At 49.7% G+C, this 22,871-nt stretch overlaps 9 protein-coding genes across 9 annotated transcripts; 7 read left to right on the top strand and 2 right to left on the bottom strand.

The window, feature by feature from the left end:
- Positions 1-158: 158 nt before the first annotated feature.
- On the top strand, positions 159-656 carry N7469_000802 (glutamine synthetase; the record flags this gene model as incomplete). The annotated part of the gene is made up of 1 exon (XM_056639722.1): positions 159-656. The coding sequence occupies one exon, from the start codon at positions 159-161 to the stop codon at positions 654-656; it is 498 nt and encodes a 165-aa protein (XP_056505479.1).
- Positions 657-1,269: 613 nt separating this feature from the next.
- On the top strand, positions 1,270-1,602 carry N7469_000801 (glutamine synthetase; the record flags this gene model as incomplete). The annotated part of the gene is made up of 1 exon (XM_056639721.1): positions 1,270-1,602. The coding sequence occupies one exon, from the start codon at positions 1,270-1,272 to the stop codon at positions 1,600-1,602; it is 333 nt and encodes a 110-aa protein (XP_056505478.1).
- A 1,251-nt stretch (positions 1,603-2,853) lies between these two features.
- Positions 2,854-3,610, top strand: N7469_000800 (DNA-directed RNA polymerase II core subunit RPB11; the record flags this gene model as incomplete). Its single annotated transcript, XM_056639720.1, has 4 exons — positions 2,854-2,984; positions 3,123-3,181; positions 3,249-3,358; positions 3,416-3,610. 4 exons carry the CDS (start codon positions 2,854-2,856, stop codon positions 3,608-3,610), a joined length of 495 nt encoding a protein of 164 aa, XP_056505477.1.
- Positions 3,611-4,128: 518 nt separating this feature from the next.
- On the top strand, positions 4,129-8,653 carry pan1 (actin cytoskeleton-regulatory complex protein PAN1; the record flags this gene model as incomplete). The annotated part of the gene is made up of 3 exons (XM_056639719.1): positions 4,129-6,842; positions 6,896-7,423; positions 7,480-8,653. The coding sequence occupies 3 exons, from the start codon at positions 4,129-4,131 to the stop codon at positions 8,651-8,653; spliced, it is 4,416 nt and encodes a 1,471-aa protein (XP_056505476.1).
- An 810-nt stretch (positions 8,654-9,463) lies between these two features.
- N7469_000798 (uncharacterized protein) lies at positions 9,464-10,329 on the top strand (the record flags this gene model as incomplete). Its single annotated transcript, XM_056639718.1, has 2 exons — positions 9,464-10,075; positions 10,132-10,329. The coding sequence occupies 2 exons, from the start codon at positions 9,464-9,466 to the stop codon at positions 10,327-10,329; spliced, it is 810 nt and encodes a 269-aa protein (XP_056505475.1).
- Positions 10,330-10,962: 633 nt separating this feature from the next.
- On the bottom strand, positions 10,963-14,141 carry N7469_000797 (sodium/calcium exchanger protein; the record flags this gene model as incomplete). The annotated part of the gene is made up of 2 exons (XM_056639717.1): positions 10,963-13,869; positions 13,950-14,141. The coding sequence occupies 2 exons, from the start codon at positions 14,139-14,141 to the stop codon at positions 10,963-10,965; spliced, it is 3,099 nt and encodes a 1,032-aa protein (XP_056505474.1).
- A 612-nt stretch (positions 14,142-14,753) lies between these two features.
- Positions 14,754-17,507, top strand: N7469_000796 (condensin subunit BRN1; the record flags this gene model as incomplete). The annotated part of the gene is made up of 3 exons (XM_056639716.1): positions 14,754-14,830; positions 14,892-15,465; positions 15,528-17,507. 3 exons carry the CDS (start codon positions 14,754-14,756, stop codon positions 17,505-17,507), a joined length of 2,631 nt encoding a protein of 876 aa, XP_056505473.1.
- A 1,531-nt stretch (positions 17,508-19,038) lies between these two features.
- N7469_000795 (GNAT family N-acetyltransferase) lies at positions 19,039-19,860 on the top strand (the record flags this gene model as incomplete). The annotated part of the gene is made up of 3 exons (XM_056639715.1): positions 19,039-19,203; positions 19,295-19,669; positions 19,729-19,860. 3 exons carry the CDS (start codon positions 19,039-19,041, stop codon positions 19,858-19,860), a joined length of 672 nt encoding a protein of 223 aa, XP_056505472.1.
- Positions 19,861-20,280: 420 nt separating this feature from the next.
- Positions 20,281-21,898, bottom strand: N7469_000794 (uncharacterized protein; the record flags this gene model as incomplete). The annotated part of the gene is made up of 3 exons (XM_056639714.1): positions 20,281-20,841; positions 20,902-21,369; positions 21,422-21,898. 3 exons carry the CDS (start codon positions 21,896-21,898, stop codon positions 20,281-20,283), a joined length of 1,506 nt encoding a protein of 501 aa, XP_056505471.1.
- Positions 21,899-22,871: the final 973 nt, after the last annotated feature.

The following is a 22,871-nucleotide window of genomic DNA, read 5'->3' as shown; positions in this document are numbered from 1 at the left end:
GGCTGATTGCACCTTCCTGTTTGACTCTTCCATATGTACAGTTTTCTTCAGGAACGATGATAACTTGTAGCCTGAGGCGCCCCGGACGGTTTCTTTGTTGTTCGTCGACTTCTATCTCAATAGCCTTCACCTGCATTTATTCTTCCATCGCCATCACCATGCCTCACCACCACCATCACCAAATTTCTTTTCCCCCTGCAATCGAAGACCATTGTACACGCAATCTACCTTTCACATCATCGTTCGATATGCACCCCAACGAGACCAAGGCCTTTCCGCTGACAGCCTTTTTCGACCAAAATCCTGAAGTTAGCCTCATACGCTTGCAATGGCAGGACTATGCGGGTGTCATGCGGGCAATTGTCTATCCGGAAGCGACAGTAATTCAATTCATTGCAGAAGGAAAGCCTTTCGAAGCTGTTCCAGCTGCAATGAACCACACAGTCGATGGCAGTGTTCTTCCATTGACACCTCATGACGGAAATCACCGCTTTCTTCCAGACTGGTCATCAATACGCCAGACTCCTGATCTCAAGACAGCCACCGTTATTTGTGCATCGGAATATGTAAAGCCAGGAGCTCCAACTACTAGGGGTTTGTGTCCCCGTCAGAACCTGCTGGCGGCGAAATTGCATCTTGAAGCTGAGCTGGGCTAGTTTTGTCCTGTGGGATTCGAGGGCGACTTCCTTGTCATGAATTTGGAGGGCAATTCGCCTAAAGCCATTAATAGTTGTGATTTGGGAAGCGATGCTGCATCTCGCATGCGAGGTCCATGCTTTCTATGCGTGAAAGAGTGCAATTTCATCTACAAACTCAAGGATTGTCCGTGGTGGAAGTCCATGCGGGACGACGTCGGGGACAATACCAGATTGTTCTCGGGCCACTCCAACCAAAGGAGGCAATGGACCAGTTGGTATTTGTGCAGGATACTCTTAAAACCGTCTTTACCAGTCATGGTTACTTCGTCACTATGCTACAAACACCAGTGGAGTATGACGAAAGCGGTGGATAAAATATTGTGCATCTCTGTCAAACTATGCATTTCTACCTGTGTGAAGTCAGCTCTGATCAGGACGAGAAATACTTTGCCGGTATTCTCAATCGTCTACCAGCTCTCTGTGCCTTTGGTGTGCCACATGAAAAATATTATGAAAGGATACGGGAGCTCACCGATAGCCCAGCTGACTTGGGGGTGCCACGCCCACTTGTCCTAATGCGAAGATTAAATCCTGTCACTGGGGAATTGGATGTATTGACACAACTGCCAATATGTATCTGACGCTGACTGTGATCCTAGCAGCTGGATGCCTTGGTGTTTCGAAATCCGAACCATTGGTCTGGCCTGACTTCGCCCTCCACGATGACCAAGATCTACCGAGGAAGAAACGTCTTCCTCAACACCTGGAAAAAGCCTTGTCCGTTCTGGAATCAGGCTCACACGATCTTACTGGTGATTTTACAAGACGTTTTAAGTATGGTCCCATGATTGATCATTACGTGAAGATAAAGCGTTATGAAATCTCCCTGTTCTGCGATGATGGATTCTATGATGGATTCTATGATGAGCAACGGAAATTGCCAGTACTAATGAACCTTTGGTAGATTTCTCAGAATAAAACAACTTTCCTCCTTTTGCTTTCTGTGTCTATTCCAATAAACGCCTGTGCCCACACCTGTGGGCACACACTGTGTTTGCAGTGTTGATCGAACCTGGTCAACTTCATTGTGAAAAATTGCACCAGATACCCTTTGTAGATATATATTTCAATATATGAGATCCACTGCAATATCGAAGTTATCACTGCTGAGCCTCATCTCCAGCCCGTGGTGTTAGATCATCTGGTGCAAATTCCGGAGGTAGAGGTCTGGCAGGCCAACGAACCGCAAGCTAATTCATCATCTTGCAATGGGATTGTAGTTACCTAAATAGTACATAGTACCTACTATGTACTATCATGTTGCTCCACACTAGTACAATTCGGGACATGAACATCACGTGTAGTCACGTGCTTGATATCGCGCATCTGTCTTTGACGGCGGGCCGGGACACTTTTCAACCGAATATCGACATTCAAGTCTAACACCACACGGCATTTTGCAGGAACCAACGAAGGTTGCTGTTAGACGAAACCTCTAAATCAAAGCCGGCGATTTCGAATTGTCTCTGGGGCCCATCTAATTCTCGGTCTTGAGAACGTCTTATCGAGACGAGTTGGAGATCGTTTTGATTAACCAGCAACATTGCTTGATTGGAAACGGCGTTGACCTGGCTAGACTGATCTAATCTCGCTGCATTATTTTACTTCTCTGGTCATTTGAATCGAGCATACATATATTGAGAATAATACCCACGCCAAGACGATCCATCGTCTCTCACTCTTCTAACACTCCTTTCAAATTACGTTTTGGATTGGAATCTAATACTTCGCCATCATGAACGCGCCGGATCGGTGAGTAGAGCTGTCTTTCCTGATGTGTTTTTCTTCCTATTTTTTTACCTTTGCAATATTGCCGCCTGAACTGTATCCTGTTTATTGCCTAAGCCTTCAACCTTCCACCATTTGGCTGCTTGGGGTATGCATTATCCCAATGAATGATCTCCGTCACGATGGGGAAGGCGTCAAGGACAATTTCGTTCTTGCCCCTCTTCCTCAATTCAGGAACATCGTTGTTTTTTGCCCTGCATCGTGCCTTCCTTTCCTCAACCTGTTCATCCTCGTTCTTGCCCGGATCGTAGGTTGGCGATCCCTCTGTTTCTTAGGGTTGGCTGTTCTTGCCAAAATGAGCTCTCCTCAAGACCTACCAACGTGTTCAAAATCTCTTGAAGCTGCAGGTTGTGCTACGAAAAAATCCATGTCAGGCATTGAAGAGGAGATCCCGTTTGAGCCGAGCAGTATCACCTTTGCGCGGGAGCTTGCTGGACGTCCAAGCCGCCCGGCTCCCCGTTCAGGCCCACCGGACCTCCAGAACAACGGCGTTGATGTGTTAGTCATTGTGGCAGAGTTTTGAATACCCAGGCCTTGAGTCATTGCCTTTTGTTCTGCCCTTTCATTTCGAACACACTTCATGTCATATGTGCATTCCGGTTGATTAATGCACACGTGCTAACCTTTCTGCTCTAGCTATGAGGCTATTTTGCTTGCCCCTGGAGAGAACAAGATCGATGTCGACATTGATACCCGTGAGTTATGCCCAATGGTGTTTGCTCAAAATTCCAACAACAGTTGAAACTAATAGTTGGTTACCAGGCCTTCCTTCTGCTGCCATTTTCACATTCCACAAAGAAGACCATACTCTTGGCAACCTGCTCCGTACTCGTCTGCTGAAGACCGCTCACGTTATCTTCGCCGCCTACCGCGTAAGTAGTTCTTGCGTATGTCCTTCAAAGGACTCAAAATTAATGTTGGTTGTCTAGGTCCCCCACCCTCTCACTCCTAACTTCCAGCTGCGAGTGCAGACCGATGGCGAGATCACTCCCCGTGATGCAGTGGTCAATGCCTCCCAAGCCCTGATCAAAGACCTGGGTATTTTGTCGCGGGAATTCACTAAGGAATATGAGCTTCGCAAAATGGCCAATGCGGCCAACCAACAACAGGCTGCTGTCGAGTAGATGGACGCGAGTGTTTCCGGCTCTATGGATTTAGGGATCACTCTTCCCGCAGACTCGCAATTGCTGGTGCAATGATCGTTTGATTCTTTATTTGGCGCATGGAGCGGTGCTAAAATTGCAATGCTAGGCTTAATCTGTTTTGCTTTGTGGTTCCAGCAGTCCCGGCGAGGACTCATGATAGTTATGAATAGCAATTGTCCGAGAGTCCTATATCTTTAGATAGTGGTCCCCCTAGAATGAAAATGAAAATGCAAATAAATACTTGAAACGGAGAATATCGTATTCTATCCAATTACAGATATAATTGTTACCATCTTGTCCTGCTGTCGCTGTCTGCTATTTTTGGGTGGACCCCCTTACTAAGCATAATCCGGGCGGGCCTCCGCGTCCCTGCTACGGCGTCATTTACGTTGCCCTCCTGAACATCCCCCCCCTCTCTCTGCATTCGTTCTTTCTTCGCATCAATCTCTCATCGGTTCTTCTGTATCTGTTTTGTCCATGCGAGCGCGGTGTCTATAATGTTCTCCTCGTCGAATTCCTTCCTCGGCGGTGGTGCTGGTGGCCGACCCGGCCAGGCACCATTCATGCAACAGCAGCAACAGCAACCTCAATACTCGCAATTCCCTCAGGGGCAACAGCAGCAACCAATGCAGCCCCAGCCGACGGGATTCGCACCACAACCGACTGGTTTTGCTGGTCAACCCTCGCCATTTGGTAATGCGCAGCTCCAACCTCAGCCCACTGGATTCCCCGCGGGACAACAGCTCCAGCCGCAGTTCACTGGATACCCCGGACAGCCGCAACAACCCCAGCAGCCTCAGCCAACGGGCTTTCAACAACCTCAATATACTGGATTTCCGCCTCAGAACCAGACTCAGACTCAGTCGCAGCCGCCTGTGCCGCCTGTCCCACCTCTCCCGCAAATGCAGGTCGCCCAACCGACGGGTCTCCCCAATCGGCCTAAGACCTCGAGCGAAGTCGCGAATTCCTTCCAAGATACCGGCGCCTCCGGTCCACCCCCTCAAGTACCACCGAAGAATGGCTCCCGAATTCCCAGTATCCGATTGTCGTTCATCACTGCTCAGGACCAGGCCAAGTTCGAGCAGCTGTTCAAGTCTGCGGTCACCGACAGCAAGACAATGGATGGTGATAAAGCAAGAGACCTCTTGATGCGCTCGAAGCTGCCGGGTAGTGATCTTTCTAAGATCTGGGTTCTATCGGATTCTACCAAGTCCGGCCAGCTCTTCTTCCCCGAATTCGCATTGGCAATGTATCTATGTAATTTACGCCTGACCGGTCGTGAGCTGCCATCCGTGTTGCCCGAGAATATCAAGAACGAGGTCTCTAGCATGGTCGATATCATTTCATTCGACGTTCCGGATACCCAGCCTGAGCCGGCCCCACGAACCAATGTTCCCAACTTCGATGGCTCTGTTCTCGAGAACAAATCAACACCCCCTATCGTTCAGCAACCTCAGCCTCAACAACCAAGCAACACCCAGCTCTTGAACCAGTTGACCGCGCAACCCACTGGCTTCTTCAACCAGCAGACTGGTATGCAGCCCCAGCAAACTGGTTTCCCCGGTCAAAACCAGTCGCAATACCTTCAGCCTCAGCAGACCGGATTCATGACAAACCCCCAGGCTACAGGTTATAGTGGACCCCGACCCCCAATGCCGCCTATGCCCACCGGTTTTGCCTCTAATCTTAGCCCTGCTCAGACCGGTGGCCTGCAGGCGCAGCCTACGGGTATCCCTGGACAATGGGGCTTCATTAACACTCCCGCCCAGGGCCTTCCCAATATCGAAGCCATGAAGCAGCAGCTCATGCCGCAGCCTGGCCGAGAAGGAGGTTTCACAACGGCCAATCTTTCTGGTAACGCTACAGTTGCTTGGGCTATCACCAAGGAGGAGAAGAAGATCTATGACGATCTGTTCCGCGCTTGGGATGGCTTCCGTAAAGGTTTCATCAGTGGTGAGACAGCTATTGAGATCATGGGCCAGAGTGGTCTGAACCGAAAGGATCTTGAGCGGATCTGGACCTTGGCCGATCCCAACAACCGTGGTCGTCTCAACATGGACGAGTTCGCCGTTGGCATGCATTTGATCTACCGAGCCCTGAATGGGTATCCTGTCCCTGCTCGTCTCCCCCCAGAGCTCACCCCTCCCTCCACTAGAAACTTGAATGACTCCATTGGCACAGTCAAGTCGCTTCTGTCTCAAGATGCCGAGACTCGCAAGACTACTGGGGCATTCTTGCAACCCCAGAAAACCGGAGTCAGCTACTTGAAAGATCATTCCTTCCGTGGTGGTGGTAACAACACACCTGGCTTCGGCCGCAAGGACGCAACAATGTTCAAGAATAATGACTCGGCAGGCGGCTATCGCTCAAGTGCCCGTCGTCGTGTTGGCAACGAGGCCCGTACCCCATCTCCAGCAGCATCTTCCCAAAACTCGGAAGGTGACGAACTCACCGTGGATCAGCTTAAGAAGAAGATCCGTGAAACCAAAGTCATGCTGGATGCTGTTGATTTCCAAGATGAGAACCGTGCCGAGGATGATGATGCTCTCGACCGCCGTGACCGCCGTGAAGCAGAGAGCCTCATGGACCGAATTCGACGTGTGCAAGATGACATTGATACCCACCCCAACGCTAGCTTCCGTCAGCTTGATAGTGGAGCTGAGCGTAGATCTCTCCGTCGCCAGCTGCAAAGCTATGAAGACCAACTCCCGCAAGTAGCTTCTGATGTTCGACGTGTCGAGCGGGAGATTGCTGAGGCCAAGCTTGAACTTTTCCGTCTCAAGGATGCTAAGGCGCATCCCGGTAGCGCGGGCAATATTGTTGGCACTGGTCCCGGAGGCGCGATTACCGAGGCCGATCGGATCAAGGCTCGCGCTCGCGCACGTATGCAAGCTCGTGCTGCGGAGCTGTCTGGTCGTCCTGCGCCTGCTGCGGAGAACGATGACGGCGAGGCCGCTCGCCGTTTGGAGAGCGAGAGTGCCAACGTTAAGGCGGAGCGAGAGCGTAACGATGTCATGACTCGCGACGTGGAGGAGAGCGTCCGAGACTTCACTCGTAGCCTTGAAGACAGCCTCCGTGGCGAAGGCGAGAACTCTACTCGTGAACACGAGAAACGTCGTTGGGAGGATGCCCTTGGCGTGGAAGATATTATTCGTGACTTTATCTACGACTTGAGCCGTAACAGCCGAACTGCACATGTGCGCAAAGATGAGTAAGTCGAATAAGCTCTAATTTTCTATGATATTTTACTGACAAAACTTTTAGCCGTGAGCGATCACTTCAAGAGCAGCGTGCCCCTCCTGCAGCCGAGCCGGCCCCGGCTCGTCCATCTATGCCTGAATCTACCGGATCATCAGGCTCTGGCACTGGAAATACGCATGAAGACCGCGTTGCAGCTGCTCGGGAACGTGCGCAGAAGCGCATTGCTGAGCGTATGGCAGCTGCTGGTCTGAAGCCTGCTACCTCCGAGGAAACCCTTTCTCAACGCCAGGAACGGGAAAAGAAGGAACGCGAAGAGCGTGTGCGTCGTGCTGAGGAGGAAGATGCTAAACGGGAGGCAGAAAGACAGCGTCGTTTGGCAGAGGAGAAGGGTGGTTCTGCCCCCGCGCCTGCAGCTTCCAAGACCGCCGGCAAGAAGCCTCCACCTGCACCTCCCACTCGCCGAGCCCGAGCTGATAGTGCCGGACAAGGTGACGCGAAGAAGGCTGAAGAGGCCGCCAAGGAACAGGCTGCTCGCGAGCAGGCTATCAGGGAAGAACAGGAGGCGCAAGAGGCAGAGACTAAGCGTCTTGAGTAAGCAGACCTGACCTCAACTTTAGACCCGAATGTTTATGCTAACATAATTCCAGGGGCGAATCTAGACAACAAGAGGACGAGTTCCAAAAAGAAAAGGAAGCCCAAGCTGCTCGTCTCCGTGCTCTTGAGGAGCAGGTCCGGCAGGGTAAGGTGAAGAAGCAAGAGGAGAAGCGCCGCAAGGAAGAAGCTGCCCGGGCAGCTAAGGATAATGAAGCCAAGCTTGCGGCCCAACGTGCTGAACTTGAAGCTGCGAAGGAACGCGAACGGCAATTGCAGTTAGAGCTTGAGGGCATTGATGAGGAGAGCTCATCTGATGACGAGGGCCCTGAATATGCCACACCTCGGGAGAATTCTCCAACTCATGCTCCCCCGCCTGTTCCCACAATCTCAATCCCCGAACCCCCGGCCCAGGAAGTTGAGAAGGCATTTAGCCCTGAGCAGGCAGCTTCCCCTGAGAGCTCTCGCTCCCAGCCGGCGGCTACACCTGATGCCGAGTCCAAGAACCCATACTATAAATCTTTGAGTCAGCAACCTGCAGACTCAATCCCGACAACATCGCCTCCTGCCGCTCAGTCAACCAACCCCTTCCACCGCCTCCAACAACAGGAAGCTATTAAGCCGACCTTCACTGGGGCTGGTCCCTTGGAGCGCAAGACGCGTGCCCGTCCTGAGGAAGACGATGACTGGTCTGCTGCCGGGTCGGATATCGACTCATCAGACGACGAGGATGAACGTGCGGGTGGCGGTAGCGCTAAGCAGCTTGCCAGTATCTTGTTCGGCACTATGGCCCCTCCTCGCCCTCTAAGCGCAATGGACGAAGAGAAGCCCGCTTCTCAATCCGCTACCCCAGTCCAGGACGGCCCTAGTGCCCCTCCTCCCCCTCCCCCTGTGCCCGCAGCTACTGTCGAACCCACTGGTGACGAGGTATCATCTCCTGCCCCGCCAGCTGGTCTGCCACCACCACCTCCGCCGCCGCCGCCACCTCCTGGCATGGGCTCTGCACCCGCTGCACCACCACCTCCTCCCCCTGGTGCAGGTGCCCCTGGTGCTCCACCTCCTCCACCTCCCCCTGGAGTTGCAGCTCCTCCTCCTCCCCCCTCCAGCTGCCGCCGGCCCCCCCCCGGTGACCGCTCTGCTCTGCTAGCTTCTATTCAGGCAGGCAAGGGACTCAAGAAGGTGCAGACCAATGACCGCAGTACCAGCTCCTCTGCTGGTCGTGTGTTGTAGGCGTTTAAAACAGCTTTGATTAAACCTTGGAATATATTTGTACAGAGAGGATTGGTGGTTTCTATTTTGAATGAGCTTGAATGGACTTCGGCTATACATAATATGATTAGTGGAAGGATGGATCAGGCTTGGTATTTGCGTGGACGGTGGTAGTTGACTGTTTCTGTAATCTTTTACAATACTCATTAGTTTACCCAATTGTTTTCTCACTTCGTATATTAGCCGCTCAATCAGTGTACTTATACAGTGTGATGCTGTTTTACTTGAAGGTAATGAGGTGCATTGTAGATTATCCGAATTGACCCTGCTGCCGTTGACTGTTTATGCACCCCGGATATTTGATATCCACGTGACTGATATCACCTCTGCCCTACTTAAAAGGTACAATCCAACCCATGAACGCATCAGATCCACTAGAAACAGTGAATATCATTCCTCCGCCTTGGATCTTGGTGGGTCTGAGCTCCCGATGTCTATCCTGACGTCAAGATACACATAGAATGGGGCCAACGAGATGTTGCAACCATAAGAGCCGAGACATCCACTCCTCTTGGCAGTGGGCCATTTGAAAAGAAATGCCATCATTATACTGATAGATTCAACGAATATATAAGAGCCAAGTCACTTGGCGTGTCTAGGTAGAAACAATTTCGTCTGGGCTGTCTCATCGTTCATTATTCCCAATTCCTTTTCTTATTTACTCCAGCAAAACCTCCGGAATTTTTTTTTTCTTTAACCACTACATTGAATCAAGAACTTGAATCACTTATAACTCTCCCCGCAAGAAATTCCAACCAACGCCTCTTCACAATGACAATGAATGAAATGGACAAAACAACTCAACCCTCCTCAGAGGCCCCAGTCGTACGACTCATGGTCCTAGAAACCGACAAACCACACCCAGACACATACTCTGAACGCGGTTCCTTCGGCAAAATCGTCCACGAACACTTCAGTAAAGCCGGAAAAGCACATCACCCACCACTGGGCGTGGAAACAGACCAAATCTTCGTGGTAACCGAATCCGGCGGCAAAATGCCCGTAGTATCCGACTTCGATCGATTCGACGGCCTCCTAATAACAGGCAGTGTCTACGACGCACACGGGAATAATCCCTGGATTCTCGAACTCCTCTCCCTATTAAAAGAACTCTGGGTAACTCGCCCAGACTTCCATTTCTTGGGCGTTTGTTTCGGTCATCAACTTCTTGCTCGAATGTTGGGCGGGGAGGTTAGACCTGCGCCGACGCAGGATTGGGAATTGGGTCATTCGCGTATTACGCTTACGGGGGCTGGACAGAGACTTTTCCGGACGAGGGAGAATTATGTTTTTCTTCATCAGATGCATCAGGATCAGGTTGTTGATTTACCGGGGGGAATGGGTTATTGGAACCAGGGACGAAGATTGAGTGTTGGGGACAGAGTGAACATACTAAGATTCAGGGATTGTATATTCCAAATAGGTTGTTTACTACTCAGGCGCATTTAGCGTTTGATGAGGATATGGTTAAGAGACAGATTCAGATTCGGGTTGATGGGGGTGGAATTAAGGATCTTGAGCATGCGGATCGGGCGGCTGAAACGGCACATTTGGAGCATGATGGGGTTGAGGTTGCGAAGGCTATTTTGAGATTGTTTGTTTATGATGATGATGGGATGGGATATGAGAGGAAATAGGTGTTGATTCTCAAGTTCTGTCTGGGGGGATGTACATACTGGGACTGGGAAGATTGGGATGTGAGCTCCTAGTATTGCTAGTATCTTTATGATATTTTACTGAATCGATGTCCCGGGAGGACATCACCGGGTGCGATTCTAGCTGACATTCTTGAAACCTTTGAATCATAATACCTCCATCTACTGGTACACCACGGGGCGGTGCAATCTTTGCAATTGTAGGAATCACGTCAGCCCTGGAGGGGACTTCGAAGCGATAACTTCGAGTTTAAAAAAACAGTACGATATGGAGACTTAGTAGTGAGAGAAATTCTGAGTTAATCGTAACAATGTTAATCGTGTATGAAGTGCCAATTACCTCTGAAAAAGTGATAAAATGCAAAATCGCAAATATACTCGCCCCTGCGCTGTACAAGTGAAAGAAGCTTAGCCGCCCACTAAATCACACCAGAAGAGCGGGTCAGAAGTACAGGAATGTAAGATACAATGCGCAATCTTCTCAAAGTACATAAATGATCATGTCAGGACCAAACTCCACGTCGCCTTCCCCTGGACGGGACATAAGAAAAAGAGATACGTAATTCCATAATGTCAAAGTAGACCTGCCAATTGCAGCGAGGCAAAGAGACTCGTTCATGAGTTTATCTCCGCAATCACATTCCCAATTGTACTGATGCACCAGACAACAACAAGCCCCCAACCGATCCTACGGTCCATGCGCCAATTGTTCAGCGGGACGACAATCAAAAGGCCAACCAGGACGATGAGTAGTGTCGCCCCACTGATCACCAGGACCTTGGAGATTTCAATCTCATAAGGAACCTCAGCCGGTTGCACGTTGCCGGGGAAGATTTCGTCGCGGCGTGATGGCACGGGTCTATTGAGGGTCATATATAACCCACCTAGACCGATACCAAGTAGGATGTTCAGCATGGGGCCTCCGAAGCAGGCACTGAGAGCCATGACCGGATATCCGAGCCTTGCGACTGTGATGTCGGCGACCAGATCGCCGAGTGAATTACCGACAGCAAAGACTGTTAGTCCGAGAAGGGAGTCAGATATATCCAAGATGACACCAATGGTCTTCAGGAGAGATACGACTTCTGTCGCTATCGTTGCGATCCATGATATGGCAACAAGGAAGCCGAGAAGAGAAAGCACAGGTCGCCATGAGTATGGGAGAGGTCGTGGTGAAAGCTCGTGATGACTATACTCGGATGTGGGATTTGTTGGAATAGGCCGATGCTGGGAGGGTTGGCGCGTGGTTATAATGAGGAATGCGAGGCAGATAAAAGAAAATAGCAGGGATATCAAGGATGGAAGTATGAAGTTACGTGGGTTGAGCGATGTATCTGCGGTAATCCAGGCGATGAGGGTAAAGAAAAAAGGACCAGTGAAAAGCTGGATTGAGATTAGCCAGCGGTTCGAATCCTTTGCTGACGTTTCTGGCTCGATTGTAGGAGGCGGAGGTGCCGCAGGGAGCTCCGAGTCCCAACGGGGCCTACTAGGAGGGCTCTGGTGTGATGCCTTGTGAAGATGAGGGTGCTCTATAGATATGTCGGGAATAGAATCATGGCGGCCATGTCCAATGGAGTGCAAGACGGGGCTATCGGCCGGCAGTCTAACTCTTGGTACTGACTCGTGGGTATCAAACTGTTCGATGACAACAGATGGCAAGGGATCTGGCTCGGCATATTCTGGACCTTGTGGCTCAACTACTGGAACAGTGATAGTCAAAAGGAAGACACTGGGGGCAGCAACAACTGCTAAGAAACGCCCCGTAATACCTTTTCCTTTCCAGCCAACTACTGTTGGAAAGAGGGTGTATCCGATTTGCCGAGGAGGTGGTAGGACAGAGCTAGGCCACCATTTTCTCAGCCAACCCCGGAGCGACGAACGCTCTGTAACCATGTCATCAAAATTGTCATGGACCAGAAGTTGCTCTGATGGACTGGCAACCGTATTGGGCAAACGAATGCTAGAGGCACGCGATGATGGAGCGGAATATTCCTCAACATATGAGGGGAAAGGCGCTGATGGGCTAGAGAGTCCAAGCATAGAGGTAGAGTTACCACTGGTACCCCGTGGAGAGACTGCTTGTGGTGATCTATCTTGTGTTGCACCTGTTTGATAGTTGGGGGAGTTAAATGTACCAGGTGGAGCTAGGAGGTCGGGCGTTTGAGGAGCCGCCGCAGCAACAGGGCTTCCACCTGGGGATGCTTGCGTACTTTCCGAGGGGGAGACCGTTATCGCTACACTGGTATCGATTCGTGGTGGCTGTATGGATGGTCGATCGTTGACTTCCCCCGAAGGTCGCCTCACAGTGAGCTGAGGTGCCTGCCCTTGGTGACGTCCCAAAATACTAGGGTCGAGTTCCAGTCTATCAGCATCATTCGCAGACACTGCGCGAGCCCTAGATCCTTCTGCGCTATGCGGTGACAAACGATCATTGGGTCCAGCAGGTCGAGTTGCACGAGGATGAGATGCAACGGACCTAGTGTCCCAAGTCTGAGAAGAAGCATCGCCATCGTCGGAATAGCTGCCTAAACTTATTGTTGGTCTGTGTCTGATATTTCTCGATTTTTCGAGGGAATGAAGCACAGACTGAAACTCCAGGGCACCAACAAGACTTGGTCGGATGGGGTTCATGGTATTCCGTCTTGACCGATTGGGAGGCCGATACAGATGCATGTTATCGCGAATTTCAGCTAAATACCGGTTTCTTGTTTCGTCATCTTCATCCTCTTCTTCCTTCCAGCTGGGGGTTCTCTCGGCGCGCTCCAGTAGATTGAAATCATCTGTGGACGTGCCGCGGAGAAGACTTCGAGATTCGCGTGAGTCAGCGACACCTGGATCATCATCATCCACGGGAATTTCGTAGTCCAGCTCTTGGTTACCAGGGATATGAGCATGCGTCCGTGCCGCCATATCTCGTTCATGGCGCTTCCGACGCCGAACTAGATACCAATGCCACGTCACGACCATCACAACGTAAAATGCATAAAGAGCAACCATTGCAGCTGATTCCCAGACATGAAGCCGTCCATCGGCCAACAAAAACATGCTGAAGCTAATAGCAACAATGAAATAACCAACATCCCGGACAAAACTTCGTCGCGCGACCTTGAACGGCCGCACTAATGCCATGGAGCCGGCCACGACAGATGTGATGAAACTTGCGGCTCCAATCAGCTCACCAATGGCTAGGCTGCCACTATTTGAGCGCATGGCAGCGAAAGTCGAGAAAACATCGGGACTGCCATTGCCGAATGCAAGGAATGTCACGCCCGTCAGACTCTCGCTCAGTCCTAATATACTTGCCAGAGTGCTTAGATCGATACATAGGAAGTCACTGGCCGCGATTCCAATCGTACTGAAGAGGAGTGATAACCAAAGGATCAAGATGAGGAAGGCAAGCGGTTTTGCGTTCGGCAGGGCGCAGTAGTAGAGCTGCAAATACGAGAACAATCCATCTTGGTGGTCTGGACAATTTTTGCGGACATAAGCACATTGATCTGCGACTTCACGAACTAGACGGCACTACACCCAAGTCACACAGCGTACAAATTAGCTTCTCATTGGTATTGAACAACGTTGCGAATCCAGTATCTTGGTCATACCTCTGGTTCATCCTCTCGTTTGAAAAGGAGTGTTCCAGTAGAAGTAGGATGCACATGTCCTTTTCCAAACCAAGCTATCAAAGTGCTCAAAGTCGCTAAAGTTGTGAAGACGACTATCGTAGCGTAAAAAGGCCGTACGGAGTACCTAGGCACTTTGCGGACTGGCCGCAGCAATGATGATGGATGGAGCATTATGACCTCCACGGCTGCTGCATTGTGGACCGAGTGGATCGATTAAGTACTGAATTTAGCTATTGACCCGTAGTTCGTTCAATATATAAAAAAAACAAGCGTGGCAGCAGGTTAGTTGAGTCGCGTGCAAACCCCCTCTATCGGCCTGGGGTGGGCGTGAGGAGCTACCAATGCGGTGAGCTTGGTGATGTCAGCGTGGACAACAAAGAGTGGGCCAATGCACTCTCTATTGCATGTTCTGAGGCTTGACCATGCAAAGATGAATTAAGTTTAACAATCGAGGAACTTTGAAGATGCTGATTTATCAGAGGAAACTGGGTAGTAACCAAGTCTTAAATGACAGTTCACTTCGACTAGGTAGGCTCCAGCGACCCAAAGTCCGGCGATGACCGCCATCGACACCTAAAGTTTGAGGCTACAAACACACGTGATTCCCCGTCACGGAAGGCGCGCAGGTCGTCGCTGCCCCCTCTTATCCCAGATCACGTGGCTCAATGTTTGTTGACGCCTTGCTTTGTTTGTCGCCGCCCCTCCGCCTGCAACCACGACCAGCCCATCTGGACGACCAACACGCCATCCTTTTGATCACCCCGGCTGGGGGAAACCGCAATCATGCCTCGTGTAGTAAACAAGGCGCATCATCGCCGTTCGAATGGCGCCTCTACACCTCAGAAGCACTCTCCTATCAAGTATGTCGCATCATTCAGAGTGGTGAATTGTGGAGCAACCGGGATCTAATTAAGCCATCAGGGTTCCTCTAAATGATGATATGGGGGAGAAAGCGGCTCGGAAGGAAGCCCGTCAGGCCCTTCATGACCGCCAGATGAACCAGATCAAGGCCGCCGTCAAAACGCCGATGCCTCCTCGTCGATACACGAATTACAATCGCGAAGGGAGCGACAGTCCCGCAACACCTCGAGGATCTAGTCACCGTGGTCGCGACAGCGACGTCAGTGGCCGGGGAGTTACTCCGATGAAACGTGTGCCTATCTTGGCCAATTTTGAAGAGTGGATGAAGATGGCGACGGATAACAAGATCAATGCGAACAATTCCTGGAATTTCGCACTGATCGATTACTTCCACGATATGTCACTGCTGAAGGAGGGCGACGGCGTCAATTTCCAGAAAGCTAGTTGTACCCTTGATGGTTGTGTGAAGATTTACACCAGCCGTGTGGACAGTGTCGCGACTGAAACTGGAAAGCTTCTGAGTGGTTTGGCTGATAGTCGTGATAAGCGAGGCCGCGAAGCTGATGCTGAAGGGGAGGATGGCGATGAGGATGAGGAAGGTGAAGATGGAGGAACTCGGAAATCACGCAAGAAGGTTTGTTTCGCCACGCTTCGGTACAGTGATAAGATTGAACCTACGCTGACTGGCCTCTACAGAACCGCTCACATGAGGCTACACTGGCCCCTTCATTCGCATCATTACAATTGAAGAAGTTCGAGCTAGAATTTGCGGTAGACCCGCTATTCAAGAAAGCGTCTGCTGATTTCGACGAAGGTGGTGCTAAGGGATTACTTCTGAACCACCTTGCTATTGATGGACATGGAAGGATTGTCTTCGATAGCAGTGATGACGCGGTGGATGACAACGCAAAGACAGCCGAGGGTGACCGACAAGAGTCTGAGGATCCGGATACGCAAGCTGAAGAGCAGCTACAGGCCGAGGACCAAGCGAAGAACTCCCAGTCGCAGCCCAGTGAAACTTTCGAGGATGACCCAAACATCGATCTTGCCACTCTAGCCAACCAGTTCTTCCCTGATCTGGATAATTTGACGGAGCAAGACATCTGTCCATCCCTCAAGAATTTCAATTTGGGTGACCCCAATGGATCACTGGATATCCCTCTCCTGAAGGCACCCGAGGAATGGCGGCAGGACAAAAATGCTGAAGAAGGAGTCGAAGATCCCTCGGGTATCATGCTTGACGACGACAATGCGGTTGGCTTCGATGATGACGATGGCACTTTGGCAGGTTTCGACCTAAGTGGTGATACTGGCTTCGGTGATGGAGGAGAGGCTTGGGCCCGGGAAGCTGCCTTAGAACCCATGCTTAAGGTTCATCGGATGGACCAGGATGGTGAGAATGCCGATGGCGATGAAGAGCTTGGTAACGAAGACGCCTACGCCATTTCAATGTCCCATCAACCCAGCAAGCAAGACCACGAGAATATCTTGAGTTACTTTGACAACGCTCTTTCCAAAAATTGGGCTGGTCCTGAGCACTGGAAAATCCGAAGAATCAGGGACCACACAGCTGTCAATGCCAACGCGGCTCCTAAGCAACGAAAAGAGAAAGAGCCTTTTGAGATTGACTTCTCGGCGCCTCTCGATCCATCTATTGCAGAGCTTATCTACACCCCTGCCAGCTCCAACTCTGCCATTTCTTTGCCCAAAACTCAATGGAAGACCAAAGGACGCAATCTGCTCCCTGATGATAAGCATTTCAACTCTCGTCAATTACTTCGGTTATTCCTAAAGCCCAAGGCTCAAATGGGATCAAGGAAACTCACAGCCCGACGAGCCAACAATAACCAGGCCGACCAACCCACGGGCAACCATGATATGGACGAGGCATTCTGGGCAAACCACAAGACGGAAGATGTAGATGAAGAAGGGGTACCTGGTGCTTACGATGCCAACTTCTTCGCTGACGACGACGGTCTTGCTTTCCCCAACGGCATGGATCTGGATGATGACGATGAAAACCTGCCTTTCACAGACGCACGAGAGATGCTCTCTCCGCCCGGTGACGGTTCCGCTGGGGCGGCTGGTGGTGATGCTGGTGGAGCTACTGGCCTTTCTGCCTTGTTGAATATGGTTGGTGCAACCCCCAGTAAGGGCGGATACGGGTCACAATTGGTCACCCAAGGTGCCCGTCGCGCACGACCAGACTACGTGAACTATGCACGTGTGGCGAAGAAAGTCGATGTTCGAAGACTCAAGACCGAGATGTGGAAGGGTATGGGCGAGCGTTTAATCGCCGCTAGCGATTTCGCATCTGCTTCACAACCAGGTGCCGTGTCAAGCGAGCCACCAGCCGAACCCGAGAGTGAAGCTGACCCAACACCCCCTACACCTACGCCCCAGCAAAGCAGCCCCGAGAAACCGCTGGACGTCAAGGATGATGGCCGACTTCGATTCACGAAGATCATGAATAACTTGAAGTCGGTCTACCCCGCCGAGACACTACGGGACATCAGTACCTCCTTCGGATTCATCTGCTTGTTACATCTCGCCAACGAACAGGGTCTCGTTCTTGAAAGTGACATGAACAAGATCGCTAGTGGCGCGGCCACTTTGGAAGAGATCTTCGTTAGTCGGGATGTTCACGCCGTTTTGGAGGAGGGAGGTGGAATGTGATTTCACTTGTCCTCTACAATAGAATATGCATATGCCGATTCTCAAGAAGATCGGAACATGTCTTGGTCATGAATTTCATGGTAGTAATGGGCTGGATCTTGTAGATCCTGGCGTTGTTTACTTATTGGATTTGCAGAGTGGCGCTGGGGATATTTTTCATGTCTATTACAGCTTTTTTGATTCCCAATACGAGAATTTTCCTTCTTCATACACTGCCATACGGATGTAGTTCTCTATGGATAAATTTGATCTCTCCGTACTCATTCATCCTGGATTAATGTCCTTGTTCCAATAAGAACAGAAATCCACTACATGATACCCAGGGCCTTGAATCAAAAGGCAAAGGTGATCGCTTGGCTCAACTGTACGACAGGATAGACATAATCTTTGCAAAGATAACCTTTGAAGAGATTCTGAATGGGACATGTTGGATACGAACCTGTCTGATATGATATAGAGATAAATCAAGAAGTAAAGATATGCGTTTGGGGTTTAAATAAGTAGCCTCCGCCAAGAGCTGAGGACATCAATCCCTCAGCTCATGGAGGACCATACTCTGCCCACAGGCACGATCACAAAAGCTATGCTCTTGAATTTTACCCATTCTTAATTGTCATGTATTCCTTCCATTCCATGTTGGAATATAATCAGCTTGTGCAGATCTATTACGATGACCAAACAGGATTTCGAGGCCTGCGGTGTTACCACGAATGACTCTTATACTAACTATTACTAGTTAGTTACTACTACTAGTAGCAGTAGTAGAGGCAGTGATATGTTGCTGGCAGATATCGATACGAAGGTCATATCAAGCAAGCACCTACCAGATCATCTTGCAGAGTCTTTTGTCCCTATAAGTGTATCTTACAATGAGATATAAGGGTGTTTAATTGGTAATCTAGGACTACCCATGATGCGATATTGTCGGATTTGTCCTCTATCGTAATCGCATCGTTTTATCGACCCTCGACAAAACGATGCAGATACACTTATAGGGACTAAAGTCTCTACAAGATGATCTCGTATGAAGTTGATTATTCGATAAATGATTTTATTTTGAATCAGAAACCTTCGACGCAACGATGATCGTACGGTACGATTTGATCAATCTTATCTCAATAAAAAAAAAAAAAAAAAAAAAAACTATATCGTGGGCAGCACTATGGTAATCCCAAAGTTAACCGCTCTCTTGATTCCCAACACGAGAATTTCTCTTTTCCATTCCCACATGTATAACTACCTAGCAATAAATTCTAGTAGCTATAGGTATAATAAGATCTATACATTTATGAGTGGCTCTAGCGGCCTTGACTTGACTTCAATCTTGAATTGAAGTTCGGCATACGCTTTGGTCCCGAGGCCCCCCTGAATTATACACTAGTGTGGGCACACTACACTCTATAAATAGTGAATTATGATTCACAACGATTCTCCCGGAACTCCTCCCCTCCACTTCCATTCCCCGAAACTCGGCATACTTTGCTTATAGTATTTCAACACCGTACCGACGCAACAGGCTTGATTATCGATGATGGACTTGACGTCAGAGATAACATTGATCCCTTGGGATCCGCTCTCTGAGTCACATCGCATGCTTCTCGTCAAACAGCGAGTAGATTGCTCTTGGGACATGGAATTGGTACAAGAAATATGGAGAGATGAACAAATTCGAGGCGATAAATGTATTTATTGGATTGTGAGTTTTACGTTCACGGCTCTAGCATGTGATGTTCACTTATAGGTATAAAGCGTGCGAAACCAAGAAAGGGCTAACAGCGAGTTTCTAGGCTCTCTCTTCCAATCACTCGGAGGGAGGAGACCGCGAGAAACTGCTGGATACGGCTACATCCATATACGCAGCAAAACGCGAACCAACGCAAGCAGAGTTTATTCCAATCGGACATATTGGCTTAGACTCGAAGAACAAGAAAGCTGAAGAATTAGATCTCGAAATCCCATCTGAGGGAGCCTTTTGGATTAAAAGTTTCTTTGTTCTACACGACTTCCAAGGCAAAGGAATTGGACGAGTAGCTATGGATGAAATTGAACGAATCGCTGCCCAAGACCCTCTAAACGCTAGGATTTTGATGCTGGACACCGTTGAAAGAGGAGATGCATTGAGAGAGGAATTTGCTAAGGCTACCTATGGAGGTCTTCAGAAGGTAAGTTTCATTAATTATAGTCCGGTTTAAGCTTGAATTAGGTGTTGACGATCCTGCAGGTTCCTAATCAGGATTGGTATAGTAGACGGGGGTATAGATCTCTTGGAATTGTGCAGAATTATTACCATATTAAGGATAAGAATGGGAAGGTGTGGGATACGAAGACTATCTTCATGCGGAGGGATCTTTGATTACAGATACGCCTAAGGAATAGATTGAGTAGTAGCTGTATATCATAAGGTTATGAAGAGAGGCATCTTATAGACACTTGAATCAATTGAGTGTATCTGACAATGAGATATAAGCACGTTTAAACTGTAATCCACAAAATCAACAATAATCCCTCCGACTAGGTATATATGTCCAAACTCCAACGCCCATGTACATCATTGAATCGATGGTCTTGACCAAGACTCAGCCCGGGGAGATAAATTAAGGAATAGTAAAGGATGGATCATTGAAACGGTACAACAAATATGTGCAAGATCCCGACCATTTGATCGAAATCAATAAATTCGTTTTTTTTAGAAAATTTTTTTAATTTTTTTTTTGGGAGGGAAGATATCGAACTGCTCTGATCCCTTCCATCCCTATACATCACGCTAATCCCATTACTGGTGCACTGCAGCAGGAAACGTAGGTCCCATGGGACTCGAATATCCACCTGGGATAGGAACAGCAGCGTATTCAGTCTCACCAGGTGCCGCAGCAACATGCTGTGGAGCGGATTGCGGAGGCGGAGATGGAGTTTGGGAGGGAGCGGAGAATTCCCCTTGAGTTGTTTTAGGTGTGGGCTGTTGAACACGGATGGGTGGGGGTTGTAGTTGGAACGATGGGACTGGCCGGGTTGGAGATCGCGGTGAAGCGTATTGCGTTGTTGTTGGGGAGCGGGGTGCTTGGCCCTTCTCTGCGGCTGAATAGGGATCTACCTGTGCCGCGTAGGCGAAGGGAGATTTTGGCGGGTTGGAGGAGAATCCTGCGAAGCCTGGAGTGTTGGGTGCTGATTGGAGACGGAGTTGGGCGAGGTAGAGATCGTCTCGGGCTTGGTCGCGGCCGTTCATGGTCTTCATTAATCGGCGTTTTGTCCAGATACGGTACAGGACTACGGCGTAGATTATTATTGCGAGAAGTTCGATGACGACCTCGATGATTGCGCAGACGAGACCCCAGTCCTAGAAGATTTTTGTAAGTCTTATGAATTCGGGTAAGAGCGCAATTAGAAGAAGACGTACCTGGAGACGACAGAGAAGTGCGTAGTCGATCACGTCGTGATAGATCTCTTCACGAGTGTTTTGGGCACAGGACCATCCCCACATATCCTTACTATTTCCAGTTGATTTCGAATGCTGGTAGATGGCGGCACCCACAACCCACATGATCAAGCTGAAAAGGAAGAAGAATATGGAAAATACGGTATAGTAAATGGCGGCTTTCTCGGCTCGATGGTGACCACCTTTCCAATAAGCGTAAAACACGAGCAGGCAAGCGAACAACGAAACACACGCCATTGCTAAAAGCATGTATTGAGCCCAGGGGTTGGTCCCCTCAGCCCATGCAGGAAGACCATTGCGTGTTGGAAGAGTCCGTGTTGCTCTGAAGACAGTAAGGGTCACTGCTAGAAGACATAGGACGATGAGACTGCAGCCAAAGTTGATAAAACGCAGAAAGATCTTGGCGATGCGAACACGAAGTTTGATCCTCTAGTGGAGTGTAAGCAGTTTGTATGAGAATGGGGAGAATGAAAGTTCTTACCAAGTCTCGGGCATTTTCCTTCTCAGTAATTTTCTCCTGCTTTTCAAGCATGTATTCTTCACGGAACGTCGGACTCAGCGGATTCAACGAACGAGCTGTATTCGGGACCTTCATATCAGCCCTCCAAGGTGATACTGGGGGCATCGAGTCGTCCGCATGCTTTGCTGGATCGTTTGCCGACACATATCCAAAGCCAAGGTCTCCAACACCACCATCAGATTTTTTGTTCTGAGGATCAGCAAATGGGGACTTGTTTGGTTCAATTGGAGAATGGATTGTGGTGGCCTCGGCGAATCGAGCTGTGCGAGGGCTCTTAAGAGAAGCACCGCTACTCTCAGAGGAGCTCCTAGTCTCTTTGGTTGTGTGTTGTGGAGGAGGACCCATTGCGCTGTGATAAGACCCGCGAGTGAGATCTGCTGGTACAACTGGATCGTATGTTTGAGGAGAGCCGTTGTGACTATCACCTGAGATTGACATTTTTCAAGCAAGAGCAAGACAAATTAAAATAACCAAGTTTCGACCAAGAGAGCCAGCTCTCAATAGGATTCTCTAAGGAAATTGTGTTCTGCGATCTCAGCTTAGAGAGTGTTTGTGAATACAACAACTGCTGAGCAAGATGAACGTTTTCGCAGGATCACCTTGAATAACCGTGAGCGAGACCTGCTGTCCACGGATTAAACAAACACAAAACCAGGCAAGACGGGCGGTGATGAGAAGAAAGAAAGACGTGAGAAGACGCAGGAGCCGGCCATGGCATTCTTGAATATCAATCACAGCGAGAACCAGCTCAAGAGGGGGGCGGGGCCCCCAGAACTGCAAGGTGAAGGTTGCTCATCACTCGTGCCATATTGAGTGTAAGCGCCGGGGGGGATAGTGCTGGTGCAACAAAGCTCATGATTGGAGCAGAACCCCTCTCTGAACGAGGATCCTGCATTTTCACACTGTCGGGTTGTGCAGTGAGGGAAATGTGACTGGACGCCAGAGGTGATCGGTCGAGCTTGTCACAGTGGATCATCGAGCCAGTGAAATGCCCCAGATGGCTCTAAACACCTCCTCACAATGCACGCCCATCACCTTTGAACCGGCGCTAATCCGCCGATCGTCTGGCCAACCACACTTCATGCAGAACCGCTCGAAAATGGGATGGCATGGAAGGACAGGATCACAGTGCACGAAATGTTCAAGCCCGGTTCTAAAATACCCGCCAACCTGCATTGTTGTGTGCTTTCCAGCCTGTCACACACGGTCAATAAGCACCGCGATGTTTCGCTTGGCGCCTCACCGGATTTTTTTTGGGTCGAATGTAGTTGAGGTCAGTGCGCAAAATCCTTGAGGAGGAGAAGGTATTTCGAAGTGTGAGAAGGTGAAGAGTGACGGTGGTTCAAAATTGAGGACGGAAAGTGGCAGGCGGAGAACTTGTGATCCGTGATATGTCAGATCATGGCACATA

Source organism: Penicillium citrinum (genome assembly GCF_028827155.1).
Source record: "Penicillium citrinum strain IBT 23319 chromosome Unknown utg000001l:1.0-4955037.0:1.0-4956770.0, whole genome shotgun sequence".
Taxonomy (NCBI): Eukaryota; Fungi; Ascomycota; class Eurotiomycetes; order Eurotiales; family Aspergillaceae; genus Penicillium; species Penicillium citrinum.
This window is presented reverse-complemented; position numbering and strand designations above follow the sequence as displayed.